The sequence below is a fragment of the Ornithorhynchus anatinus genome, chromosome 17, assembly GCF_004115215.2.
Source record: "Ornithorhynchus anatinus isolate Pmale09 chromosome 17, mOrnAna1.pri.v4, whole genome shotgun sequence".
NCBI classification, from domain to species: Eukaryota; Metazoa; Chordata; class Mammalia; order Monotremata; family Ornithorhynchidae; genus Ornithorhynchus; species Ornithorhynchus anatinus.
Genome location: NC_041744.1, coordinates 7,896,007 through 7,909,964, shown reverse-complemented (window position 1 = coordinate 7,909,964; position 13,958 = coordinate 7,896,007). Strand labels below are relative to the sequence as shown.

Genomic DNA, 13,958 nt, shown 5'->3' with positions numbered 1-13,958 from the left:
TCCCAGTTTGTCACTCACCTACCCAGCTTAGGGCAGCCCCCTTGATTTTCCCCCTGGGGGTCGTGAGCATGGAGAGAGTGGACTCTGGGCACATGGAGCATCCCTCTGTGATGTCACATGCATGCTTTCCTTCCCTCTTCCGACGGTCCTGGTTGGGATGACTTTGCATCCCGGGGTCCTGGCTCAGCCATTAAGTAAGTTGGAGGAGGGGGCGTGACGGCACAATGCCCGACCGGCACCGAGCTCTGGTTCTGACCTGGGGACCCCGGTGGAATTGGCATTCCAGGCCTTGTAGAGTTAGGTCAGTGTGTGTTTTCAGTGCAGGCTGAACAGAGCAGAACTCACCAAGGAGGGGACTCCAGGAACGCACTTGCTATCGGGGTGAGAGGGGACTGCGTCGCGCACCGCACCATCCTTGACTCCGGGAGAAGGGCATTCTCCGTCACCATTTTGGGAAGAGGATGGCAGGGAGAGCGGATCTGGTGGTTGAACGGCCTCATCCCGTTGGGTTTTCCCCGGGGACAGGGGCTGAGGGGTATGAGAAGGGGTGAGTGGCTGCCTCCTGCCCCAAATGATCGGAGAACTGCACATTGTGCCGGTGACTCACTCTGACTCAGAACTTTGGTTGGGATGTGAGTAATAGGGAAGCTCTCTGTGCTTGTTGGTGTTCCCAGGAGGGGCCTCTCTCTCACACCAGGAAAAGAAAGAAGGGAGGGGGAATCCACGTGAAGGAGTAGACCGAAGATTATGGTTAGACTATTCTCTTGTTGAGAGCTTGGGAATCTTCTTTAAAAGTAGGACATAGGGTCGGGTGTGAACGGCGAACATAACTAAATTTACTCTGATCTGGGAAGTACGGCTTTTCTGTCAGATGGACAGAGGTAGGGAGAAAAACAGAAGTCACTGGAGGGCTAAGCAGACCACGGAGGATGCCACCAAGTGCCAGGCCGCGGAGGTTCATTCTGGTTTCCTCTGGGGGATCGTAACTCATGGTGGAAACGGACACTATTTTCTCTCTTGAACCATTGGTCTGCTGGCAGGGCATGAAGATTCCGAAACACTGGTCCTGGGTCCCACCTGCCATAGTTCCCTCTTTGAACCCCCTCTGGGTCCCTGAACAGCCCTTGAAGAAGGGGAAGCCGGAACCCTGGAGAGCCTGGGATCAGTGAACTCAGTAGTAATAGTGGTCGAAGTAATACTAAGAGTATTTAAGTGCTTACTGTGTGCAGGGCATGTAATAATAATAATAATAATGTTGGTATTTGTTAAGCGCTTACTATGTGCAGAGTACTGTTCTAAGCGCTGGGGTAGACACAGGGGAATCAGGTTGTCCCACGTGGGGCTCACAGTCTTAATCCCCATTTTACAGATGAGGTAACTGAGGCACAGAGAAGTTAAGTGACTTGCCCACAGTCATACAGCTAAGTGGCAGAGCTGGGATTCGAACCCATGACCTCTGACTCCAAAGCCCGTGCTCTTTCCACTGAGCCACGGATGTACTAAACACTGGGAAAGAATACACAGGTGGGAGTCAGAGTGGGGCCCTGTCCCTTGGGGGACTCACAGTCCAAAAATAGAAGGGGAGACTGGTAACAAATACAAGAAGAGAGATGAACCAAGCACTAAGATAACTTAAAGACAAAAACAAAGCTCAGGAGGGGCAAAATTTCAGATTTCTCACAGCTCAGAGACCGAGTTCACAGCCGCAGCCCCAGTGAGTGCTATAGCAGTGGGCTTCGGGCCTGCCGAGTGGCTTTGGTCCTCCCAGTCGTACGCCTCGCGTTTCCACCTAGCGGGGCTGTGAAGCCCGGATTGAGCTAAAGGCAAGTGGTCTGAGATGACAGGGAGGTGGAGGCCTCCAGGCAAACATCTCACTGGACTCATTCATTCAATAATATTTATTGAGCGCTTACTATGTGCAGAGCACTCTACTAAGCACTTGGAATGTACAATTCGGTAACAGAGACAATCCCTGCCCAATAACGGGCTCACAGTCTAAACTCATCTGTGCCCTAGATGGGTAGCTGCACTTTGGTAGCCAGAATGAGTAAAACTCCACTCCACTCTGGGCTTGTAGTGAAGCCAGGTTGCTGGGAAGTCATGGGCAGAAACAGAGAGGCTTCATTAGGGGAGCAGCATGGCTTAGTGGATAGAGCATGGGCCTGAGAGTCAGAAGGACCGGGGTTCTAATCCTGGCTCCGCCACTTGTCTGCTGCATGACCTTGGGCAAATCACATCACCTGTCTGTGCCACAGTTATCTGTGAAATGGGGTCAAAGTCTGTGAGCCCCATGTGAGGCAGGGACTGTGTCAAATCCAACTAGCTTGTATCTATCGCAGAGCTTAGAACAGTGCTTGACACATAGTAAGCACTTAATAAATACCACCATTATCATTTTCTTTTCCTGTCTATGGGAGGCCTGTGACCCTAGGATGGAGTCCCCACTTTGGCATCTAGAAGCATTTCCGTGTCATGATGGTAGAGCCCCTGGCTATGGTGGGGCTGCTACTGAGTTGTGATTCTTCCCTTTCCCTCCCCAGAGCCCCTCCTTGCCAGTGTTGGTCCTCAGTGCTAACCCCAGGGTCCCATAGTGCACCCAACACTCACCCCACCATAGATTTGGCTGGGGCCAGCTGAACAAGGGACTGTGTGAGCAGAGCAGATATTACTCTCCTAGCCCAGCTCTCCCCATAAACCCAGCCTGGTACTGCCTTCCTCCAGAGTGAAAGCTTATTGTGGGCAGGGAAAATATCTACCACCTCTGTCGTATTGAACTCTCCCAAGCACTTTGTACAGAGCTCTTCACACAGTAAACACTCAATAAATATCATTGAGTGACTGATTGACTGCTGCCTGTGGCTGTGCAGAGGGAGAGAAAGTGAATGGGGGAGATGCGTGGATGAATCACAGGGGGAGTGAATGGGAGATGGGGCCATTGCAAGGTTAGGGGCCGGAGGTTTCGGGAGACAGAATCCGTGCCGATTCGGTGACTTGTGGATGGACGGGCATAAGCACAACAGAAACGGGGCACCTCTCCACTTGAATGCTGCTGCGCTGACATATTGGGGTTGATAGCTGGCGGGGGTTTCCTTCTGCAAAATGCAAATGAGGATAACTCTTTAACTCCTTTCTGCCTGGGATGGGAGAGTGGGAACAACTGCTGCTGCTGGGGCATCCAGATCACCCTCTCTTTGCCTGCCTGCCCTCGTTTCTGTCTGACTGTGCTGTGGGCTAGATTGTGGTGCCAGTTTCTGCTGTCGCCTGGAGCAGGGAGGGAGGCTTAGATAGAGGAGAAAAGAGAATCCAGAGAGCATCGCCTGCTTTTGGATGAGGCGTGGGTATGAGGGAAGGAGGCGGGATCTGTTCTCCACGATGGGAAGGATTTCTGCTATATCCGCCAGCCTCCCCCTGGTTGTTTTAGATTTTCTCGCTTTATCTTATCCTTCCAGCTCCCCATCCTATTCTCGGTCATATTTAGACTGTGTCCAACCTGATTAACTTGTACCTACCCTACTGCTTTGAACAGTGCTTGATACTAAGTGCTTAACAAATAGCATAATTATTAGTATTATTATTATTGTTGTCATTATTACTCTGTGCCAAGCCTTGTTCTTAACAGTGGGATAGATGCAAGACAACCAGGTCCACCCAACATAGTCCTTGTTCCACCTGGGGATCACAGTCTCAGAGGGAGGGAGAACAGGCATTGGATCCCCATTTTACAGATAAGGAACCGGGGGCATAGTGAAGTTAAGTGACTAGCCCAAGGTCACCCAGCAGATAAGCGGCAGAGGGGTTTAGAATGCAGGTCTTGGAGACTTCCAGCCCAATGCTCTGTCCACTAGGCCATGCTGCTTTTCAGTGTCAGCTTTTCAGGATCTCAGTTTCTTGTCTGTAAATTGGAGATAGTATCTTCCTCTCCCTACCTCACATGGATGTCGTAAGAATGAAATAATTGATTAGATAGTGGTGTGGAAAAATAAAGAAGTGCTATACAAATATAGTAAATTATTATTTTCATACTCCTATTATTAGTGTCCAGTGTGATTAACCCAACACTTCGAATAGTGCTTGGCACACAGTAAGCGCTTAACCAATAACATTGTTACTGTTATTATTATTACTTTTTTCCTTCATGTGTGTAATTTTCGTCTGCCTGTCTCCCTCATCGGAATGTAAACTCCTCAAATTCAGGAACGTGGGTCTTATTGCTGTTGTACTCTCCCAAGCCCCCAGTACAGGGCTCTACCCCAGTTGGTGAATAGGTAAAGAATAGGTGAATGAGAAGAAAATTAAGGATTAAGAAGAAAAATAATAATAAAATCACTTGGAATTTCCTGAAAGGAGATTGCCTGGTCTATGCAGACAGGTGGAATTTTTTTGTTGTAATGCTTGTATAGAGCTCACATCTGAATTATATTCTAGTACACTGGTGGCCTTCTTACTACCCTGTTGAGGGTGTGCCCTACTGATGACCCTTGATTTTTGAGTGAGAGCACATAGGCCTCCCTGCTCTCTTTTACGCCATGGAGAAATCTCCCGGGTGGCTGGCTGGTGATCGGGGAATTCAAGATTGCTGCTTTGGGAGACCGAAAGGCAGGGAGGAGGCGTCTGCTGCGGAAGGTGGATGGGGGAGGGACACCCGTGCTGCTTCCCTTTTCCTTCTGGGGCTGGAGAGGAGGGGGCCCGGCTCCGTTTTCCTCCTCCTTCCCCCGGCTGGAGAAGTCAGGGCCCCGGGTCCATCATTTCAGACTGAGGCCCTAGCAGTGGACTGGACCTCCTCCCATCCCACTTCCTGCCAACACCCCAGCTGGCTGGAGAGGATTTCTATTGTGCTTGTTGGGCCCCCTGCTTCTCTGAGTAAGTTCAGGCTGGGTGGAAGCAGTTAGCAACCCACTGGTACTGGCAGGCAAGTGGCTAATAAAGCCTCTCCCTGAGCCCGGAGGGTAGGCAAGCTGTTTGGAGCCCGGAGCGGCTGTCTCGGTTCTCTGTTGTAAAAACATTCATCATGCCAGTTGAGCACTTAAGGCCTCCAGCTGTTTGACCCCCAGTGGCATGTACCGCACCTTTTGGATCCAGGGAGGCACTCAGGAAGTTTCTAGGAAGCTGCAAAACACATCTAGTGCAGGTAGTATTTCTCAAACTGGGGAGCTGGAGAGGGTTTAATTATTATCATTAATAATTATAATTATTAATGATAATAATTATTCTGGTATTTGTTAAGCATTTACTCTGTCAGCATCAACTAAGCAGTGGGGTAGATACAGGGTAATCCGGTCCCACATGGGGCTCACAGAATAACTAGGAGGGAGAACTGGTATTGACTCTCCATTTTGCAGGTGAGGTAATTGAGGTACAGAGAAGTGAAGTGATTTGCCCATTGTCACAGCAGGCAAGTGGTGGAGCTGGGATTAGAACCCAGGCCTCTGACTCCCAACCCAGTGCTCTTTCCAGTAGGCCACGCTGCTTCCCCAGCAGCGCGAGCTTTGGCTCAGCAGTTGGGTTGGTGACGGCTGTAAAGTGGAGCAGGGAAAGCCTCCTGGAGTGGGAGGACATCACCCTGCCTGGTCTTATTTCCCAAGTCACTAACTGGAGACTAATGGTAAACCAGCACACCTGTTCAAGTCTAGTTCAGAAGCTACTTGTGGGCTAAGGAGCTTGCAGAGTATGTTTGTGCCTCACTGCCTAGGCAGAAAAAAAAAGATAGCACTTAGATGGATAACAGTGGTAAGCCCTTACTGTGAACCAAGCACAGGGGTAAATTCAAGATGGAGTGGACACAGTCCTTGTCCCACAGTCGAAGAGGGAGGGAGAGAGACAGGCATTTTGTCCCCATTTTACTGATGAAGAAACTGAGGCACAGAGAGGGACCCAGCAGGCAAGTGGCAGATAAAGTGCTATGCCCCCAGGCAGTCAGTATTTATTGAGCACTTACTGTTTCTCTGTACTAAGCACAGGTCTCCTCCCATGCCCTTTTCATGTGGCCACACTGCCTCTTGTTAAATGGGGGAGCTTTTTTTAAAGATGATCCCAAGCAGCCCAGTGGGAAGAACGAGGTCTGAGCTCCTGGTGGGGTATGAATGTCAGCCAGAGCGGTCACTGTCCCCTGGTAAGGTCAGACAGGCACCTCCTCTTCATCGTGCTTCCAACTGAAATGTGAGATTACTGGCGACCTGCAGCCTGAGGGTGACTGGACCACTGTCCTCAGATCACTGAAGGGGTTCTGTGAGGGCTCAGACCCACCCTGAGGACCTCACAAGAGGAAATAAATTGCAGCAAGAGAGAGTTGGGCTAGACTTGCCAGAGACTGGATCCTGACCAAGGAAGCTAGGTGAATTGCTAACCCTGAACATCTTTACAAAACAAGCGGATAGAACACAGGCCTGGGAGTCCTGGGTTTTCATCTCCGCTTCGCCACATGTCTGCTGGGTGACATCGGGCAAGTCACTTCACTTCTCTGTGCCCCATTTCCCTCATCTGTAAAATGGGGATTGAGACTGTGAGCCCTACATGGGTCAGGGATCGTGCCCAACCCAATTTGCTCATATCCATCCCGGCGCTCAGTACAGTGCTTGGCACGTAGTAAGCGCTTAACAAATGCCACAGTTAATAAAGACTTAAGATTGAACTCTTCGCAGGCCGGGATCGTGTCTTCCAACTCTGTTGCAATGTACCTTCCCAAGTGCTTCGTACGAGCTCTGCACCCAGGAAGCGCTATTAATAGATGCCAGTTCGATTGAGGTACTCTGAGGCCGTGAGGCTCCACTGGGGCAGGGATTGGGTCCGACCTGATTAACTTGTACCTGCCCAGCGCTTAACACATAGTAAGAGCTTAAGAAATAGAATAAGAGGAAGGGTCTGCCGCCCGTGCAGGCTGATTTAGTTGGGGGTGGGGGAAGGGGCTGCCCGCCGACCGTTTGGAGATGGGCAGTTGAGGGGTGCCAAGGGACGAGCCAAGCGCCCTCAGTGCCAGCCGTTTCGGATGGCTCCCCGCAGCCGGCACTGCCCTGCTCCAGGCTGCTCCCCCAGCCTTCTGCCCCCAGCCTCCAGCTCCTGCTGGCTCCCGCCCCCCATCCCCCAGGTGGATGGGGGTGGAGGAAGGGGCGGTTCGGGGGCTGGGGGCGGTCTGGGGGCCAGGGGAGGAGGCAGAGGTGGGGGTGGGGGCTGGGGGCAGAGGAGGGGGTGGGGGCTGGGGGAGCACAGGAGGGGGTGGGATGGGGGAGCACAGGATGGGGCTGGGGGAGCACAGATGGGGGTGAGATGGGGGAGCACAGGAGGGGGCTGGGGGAGCACAGATGGGGGTGAGATGGGAGCACAGGAGGGGGCTGGGGGAGCACAGATGGGGGTGAGATGGGGAGCACAGGAGGGGGTGAGATGGGGGAGCAGAGGAGGGGGCTGGGGGAGCAGAGGAGGGGCGGGGGAGGAGGAGGAGGAGGCGTGGCCCGGAGGAGGGGGTGGGGGTCCGATTGGCGGCCGCCCCTCCTGGGCCCGCCCCCGGCCCGCCCCCGGCCCGCCCCCGGCCCGCTCCCTCCCCGCCCCGGAGCGGAGCAGAGCGCAGCGCCGCGCCGCGCAGCCCCGGGGAAGTTGCCCGTTCCCCGGCGAGGTGCGGCACCTCCGCTTCTCCGCAGCCGCAGCCCCTCCGCCGTCTCCCCCGCCGCCCCCGCGGGCTCCCCGGGCCCCTCCGGCCCCATCCTTTGTTTTGCAATGAGTGTCGGCTTTCCCCTCTGACCGAGGACCCGCCGCAACCGCCCCCGCCGCCGCCGCCGGGCCGGAGCCCATGGAGCCCCTCAGTCACCGTGGCCTGCCGCGCCTCTCCTGGATCGACACCCTCTACAGCAGTACGTGCCGGGGCCGGGGGACCGGACAAACCGGGGGGGACCGGACAAACCGGGGGGTGCCGGCGTCGGGAGCGCAGGGGGACGACCCCCGCCCCGCCCCGCACACCTGTTGTGTGACCCGACCCCGCAGGGCGGGAGGGTCCCCGGGGTGCCGACCTCTCCTCGGCGCGGGCATCCTGCTCAGCCCGACCCCGTCGGCGGAGAACCACCCCCAACACCCCTAACCCGGGGGGGGCAGGAGGGGGGCAGGGCCGGGAACCCCCAAGCTTCTCCTCCCCATCAGCCCGGCCCACCCCGTCCCCTAATCTCGAGCTGGTTGGTGTCACGGGGCCGCTCATAACCCCGCCGTGACTCGGTGTCCCCACCAGGTATACTCCTGCCACCGCCCTCCCCGTCCCCCCCAACCCTCAATACTCTCCTCCCCTGGTGACCTGGTGCAGGGAATTGGCCGAGCCCCGTCCATCTTTAACACTTCTGGTACCCATCTTCTTCCGTCTCCCACCTCGCATTCTCATCTCCCCCTCCAAACCTCTCCCATCCGTGCTCTGGGCTAGGGAAGAGGGGAGTAGTTCTGCCCCTCGGGTCACTGGACCACATTATGACCCCAGCATTTGCCAGGGGCAGAGAGACTGGTGTGTGTGTGACCGTGACCTTACGTGGGTTGGTGGGCTGTCTCTCCCTGGCAGGAGTAATCATTAAGGAGTCTCCCAACTGACTCTAAGTCTTTGGGTCTCAGTGACTGGGGACTGGGGGTGGGACCCAGGTTATTGATCTCCCACACTTCCTGATTCCTAAACTCAGGCCCCGGCTGCACATGAAATCCCATTCCTCATCTCAGCATTCCCTCCAGCTCCCCACCATCTCCCCGCCCCCAGCTTCCTTGTTCTGCTTCACCTTTTGAACATCAAAGGGGCACAGCAGAGCTTCCAGAGCTCTCATCCCGTGCCAGACCTTTGGACCATCTGCTCTGGCTCCCCCTCCACTTGCCGCCAAGGCCTCGGGGCACTGGACGCAGGGCAGAGCCCCTCTACAATGGGGATGTGTCTCTGGATATAAGAGTAGGCACCCATCTCTCGACCCCAGACACGGCCCCCGTAGGCTCAGCTGCCCCGTGGCAGACGAGCACGCGAGGTTTCGGTCGTGCCCCTGAATGTTCGGTAATTCATCCTTTGTAGAGGGTCATCGCCGATGGTCTCTGCGTCGTCGAGGCCCTGCACATTTTTAGTGAGCGGGATATGGGCCTACTTTTGGTTGCCCTTTGAAAGCTGGGGAGATGGTCTTGGTACCTGAGGTCAAGCTTGGCTGGAAGGAAGCCTCCAGAGTTCCTTTAAGAAAAGGAAGCTGAGGAAGGGACTCTGACAGGGAAGATAGTCTTGAGCCCTTATCTGGCACCCTGAGGAGGGTACTCACTAGTTAAATCTGTCTAGGGGGTGATTTAGGCCTCCACGCCTTGCCTTGAATAATTTGAGACCCAGGGGAGTTGGGAGAGCCGGGTCAGTTGCGGGGGAGGCCGTTGGGGAGTGTTGGAGGCCTAGGTTCTCATCTCCACTCTGCCATCCTAGCTCTTTGCGCGGCTTCTTGGAGAGTTGCTATGGCATCATATTTGGGCTGCTGGCCATGAAGTTTCCTCTTGACAAGAGCCGAAATTAAAACAAATAACATGGGCTGTCATTTGCCTGGCAGCTCAGTTTTGTGGCTCCCAGTGGAAGTCACTCAGGCTCCCGTGAAGCGGTTTGCTTACGAGGTTTTTATCCAAAGGAATTCAGCCCGCCAAAAGCCCAAAACCCACCACAAAGGGGTCCTGGGCAGTGAGGGGAGATTTCTGGGGAAAATGCTGATAACCGAAGAATGCTCCAGAGAGACTGAAGATCCGTGTCCCCCCTTCCCCTCACTCTCCCCCTTACCCCTTCCCCAAACTGGGGAGAAATTGAGCAGCACTCGGATGTGGTTAGATGTGATAATAATAATCATTGTGATATTTGTCAAATGCTTACTGTGTGGCAGGCACTGTTCTAAGCACTGGGTAGATACAAGCTAATCAAGCTGGACAGGGTCCCTGTCCCACGAAGGGCCCACAGTCTTAACCCCCATTTTAAAGATGAGATACCTGAAGGCACAGAGAAATCAAATGACTTGCCCAAGGCCACACAGCAGACAAGTGGCAGAGCCGGGATTATTCATCGTCGTACTCATTGAGAAGTTTATGTGTGCAGAGCACTGTACTAAACGCTTAGGAGAGTACAATACAATAAACAGACACATTCCCTGCCCACAGCTAGTTTACAGAATAGAGGACTCCCAGGCCTTTGCCCTATCCACTAGGCCTCATTGTTCTGCTGGGAAACAACTCTTCTAACTGGTTTGTCATGGTGTCTCACTGGCCAGAATTCCTGGGGGGACTAGGAGAGCCCACTGTAGGATGGGACCCTCTCAGATCATGGGATCAAAGTGCACCCACTAGTTGTGGAACTTTTGGCCAGTGGGACAGTGCTTGAGGGCTTTGGTGTTCTTGCATGTTAGCTGGATGGCCATGTCAGTCGATCGTATTCATTGAGTGCTTACTCTGGGCAGAGCAATGTACTAAGTGCTCGGGAGAGTTTAGGGTAACAGATACATTCTCTGCCCACGTCGAGCTTACAGTCTTAGAGGGCTATGTTCACCCTCTATAGCTTAAGATCCTGGATTCTTCCCAAGTGGGCTGGAATGAAGCTACCTGCCTGGACCTCAGGAGGCATTTTTTGCTTCTGTGGTAACTGAACTTCCAGCTCTGTCCCCGCTGATTTAACGCACTCTCTAGAGAGGAGTGCCCTGCCTTCTAACCCGATGCTCCCTGTGTTTCTCAGAGGTACTAGCAGCTAGAACCAGTGCCCAGAAAGTGGCTTTGGAGACCCAGCTTCCCCTGAATTTCCCAGAATCTTTCCTCCCAGGATGTTAGCCTGAGGTATCCTGGGTTTCGTTTCACTTCTGAGCTGGCCATCTTGAGCCTTCTGGGGTGATAGAAACAGAGTGCGAGGAGTGAGACTGAATTATGCTCTCTTCTGTCCAGAGTGGGTGGGGTTGGTGAGAAAGACCATTCTGGGCTGGGGCTGGGTGGCAGCCCTGCCCTCTTCCTTTCTCGGGGTAGCCAGGGATTGGGGGTGGGGGTTCAAATGGTTCGACTTTGGTGGCGGGGATGACGGGTCATTGTCTGGGAAAAACTCACTGGGCAAAGAACGTGGTTGTGGTATAATGAGTGGGTCTTGGCTGGACTGTCTGGGCAGGGTCTGCTTCAGAAATGTGCCCTTGGCAACACACAAGGCCTGCCTTCTCTCCCCAGTTTTATTGTCCTGCCCTTTCCCCTTATTTCCCTGTGATATTTTGGCATCAGAGCATCCTGTTTCTGTCTCCTCTGGGCCCAAGTGGGGCATCTCCGAGAACCAAAATTAATCTGAGGTCCCAACCCTCAGATATAGGGTCTTGGTCCCCACCCCAGTGCTTGGCTGTCCTCAGGTCAGCCACAAACCAGAGATCCGACTGACAACCTCAGCTCAGGGATGGTGAAGGCTAGAAGTGGGCAGGGGTTTTCCAGGTGTCTTCTGAAGGCCAAGGGAGACGTTGCACCTCCCACTCGAGGGTGGGAGGGAGACAAATAAGGAAAACTGTCTGCTTCAGTGTTGTTCCCCGACTGTTGCCGGGGGCAAGTCACGGCACCTTTCCCGAGCTTGTTCTTCAGTAAATCCGAGACCGGTAATGTGTCTCAGGGGCGTCATGCAGATTAATCAGTTAACGTTTGTAAAGCGCTCTGAAGATGAACTGTTCAGGTCATTGTCACGATCGTTAATGTTAGAGAGCCAGAGGTGAAACACATGTAGATGAGCTCATGCTTAGAGATTGGATCAGCCCCACTTTCTTGGGAAAGGAGGCGGTAATGGGAGAGTGAATGAAAACTTCTTGGCATTTCCTGCCTCTACCCACTCACCCGGTTAGATCATCGCCTGTCAGGTGCCCACCCGCTAGTTAAGGAGTCAGAGCTGCTGCGGCTCGCTTGATCATGCGGATTTTTTCGGGCGGTGGGGAGGTGGTTGGCAGTGCCTGCCACTATCAATCATTCAAGATTATTTAATGAACACCTGTGTGCAGAACATTGTACTACGCGCTTGGGCGAGGACAATAGTTCATTCATTCATTCAATAGTATTTATTGAGCACTTACTATGTGCAGGGCACTGTACTAAGCGCTTGGAATGTACAACAGATAGAGACAATCCCTGCCCAATAACGGGCTCACAATAGTGAGCAGGCATGATCCCTGCTAACAAGGAGCTTTCCATGTAGCAAGGGAGACAGACACTAAAATAAATTCCACGTAAAGAATACGCGTCTGGTTGGAGATGGATGTTTGTGTGGGCCATGGGGAGGATGGGACTAGAGAAGAGGGGGTGAGTACCCAAGTGCTTGGGTCACACACAAGTGCTGAAGGAGCAAATGTGGGGAGAGGAGAAAGTAATCAGGGAATAATAATAATGGTAATAATGATAATGATATTTGTTAAATGCTTACTGTGTGTCAAGCACGGTTCTCAGTGCTGGGGTGGAAAAAGCACGGGCTTTGGAGTCAGAGGTCATGGGTTCGAATCCTGGCTTGGCCACTTGTCAGCTGTGTGACTGGGCAAGTCACTTCACTTCTCGGTGCCTCAGTTACCTCATCTGTAAAATGGGGATTAAGACTGTGAGCCCCACGTGGGACAACCTGATTCCCCTGTGTCTACCCCAGCGCTTAGAACAGTGCTCGGCACATAGTAAGCGCTTAACAAATACCAACATTATTATTATTATTATTACAAGGTAATGAGTTTGGACACAGTTCCTGTCCCACATGGGGCTCGCAGTCTTAATCCCCGTTTTACAGAGGAGGTAACGGAGGGAAGGCCTCCATGATGACCCCGAAGGTTTAGGGCAAGTAAGGAATCTTGCTAATCCAACCGCCACCACTACTCTGCTCACCGGAAGCTTCTTCTGGGCTGCTGGAAACAGGAGGCCCAGGATCCGTCCCTACCATTGTGTTGGGCTGAAGTGCAGGCTAACCACTGTGAGAGCCTTAGCCTTGGGCGTTCCTGGTTTCCCCCCTCACTGAGGACTGATACTAGTGAGACCAGCTTTTTAGGCTTAAGCTGCCTTTAGGGCCGGAAGTGCCAGGAGTTTTGATTTGGCTCCATTTGCTTCTGAGCCTCGTAAGGGATAACTTGCGGTTCCTGCTCTCGTTGGTTCTTCTCAGGGCCACGCTTTGGTGTTCTTTGGCTCCCACGGGGTCCTGAGCCTGGGGACGGAGAGGTGGGTGTTCACCTAAGAGTGGCAGTGTCTCTCAGCATGGGCTGGAGGCTAACCATATCCCAAGCCCTAGGTCTGGAATAAGGGGGGACCTGCAATTTGGGCAATGCAAATGGGGGAGGAAAGGCTTACTCATGAACTTCAAAGAACAGGAGGGTTGATTTGGGAATTTAAAAAGAGACAGGATTATCTCTCTCCTTTTCTCCCACTCTCTCTCCCCCTCTTCCCTCCTCCCTGTGGGACAGAGTCCTTGGGAGAGGCAGTGGTTGCCCAGAGCAGCTGGTGTCATCCCCTCCCTCCCCCCTCACCCAAATCTGGCCCATGGACTCTCCGTGCCAGGGGCTTTAACTTTCAGACTCTACTCCCGCCCTCTTCCTCCCTCAGCCTTGTTGCGTTGTTTCCTGCTCAGCTGGAGGACCAAGGACAAATGCAGATTTATTGGCCCTTTGGAAGGGAGCGGGAGTGGAGCCAGCTTCCAGGCAATAGGGGAGCTTCTGGAAGCCTTGGTGAGGGGGAATGCTGCCCCATGGGGTGGGTGACCCAGTTTGTTTGCCCGAAGAAACAGAAGGGCCTGTTTGGGGGAAAAGGGATTGTTCCTGCCTACCCAACTCCCTTTCAGGTGGTGTTAGTGTCCCACTGGTGTGTTGGTGTCTGCCTGTCTTAGAGGGTAAGGGAGAAGGAGTAATGTGGGGGGAAAGGGACAACTCCCTGCCCTGAAATTACTCTGAGGGGCACTCCAGGTCCAGGAGCAGCAGGCTGGTGATGCTCCCCACCTGTCCCAGCATAGCTAACCCTACTGTGGGCTCTGATTCCCC

At 53.6% G+C, this 13,958-nt stretch overlaps 1 protein-coding gene across 3 annotated transcripts in view; it reads left to right on the top strand.

Moving 5' to 3' along the window:
* ABR (ABR activator of RhoGEF and GTPase) overlaps nt 1-13,958 on the top strand; it is a 162,805-nt gene that overhangs the window by 34,058 nt on the left and 114,789 nt on the right. Inside the window, exon 1 of one of the 3 annotated variants that reach the window (XM_029081818.2) lies at nt 7,634-7,838. The exons of the other annotated variants lie outside the window; for them this stretch is intronic. Coding sequence (XP_028937651.1) covers nt 7,778-7,838 — 61 coding nt within the window. The 5' untranslated portion in view covers nt 7,634-7,777. Of the gene's footprint in view, nt 1-7,633; nt 7,839-13,958 lie in introns of those variants that run through there. 3 annotated transcript variants of the gene reach the window in all.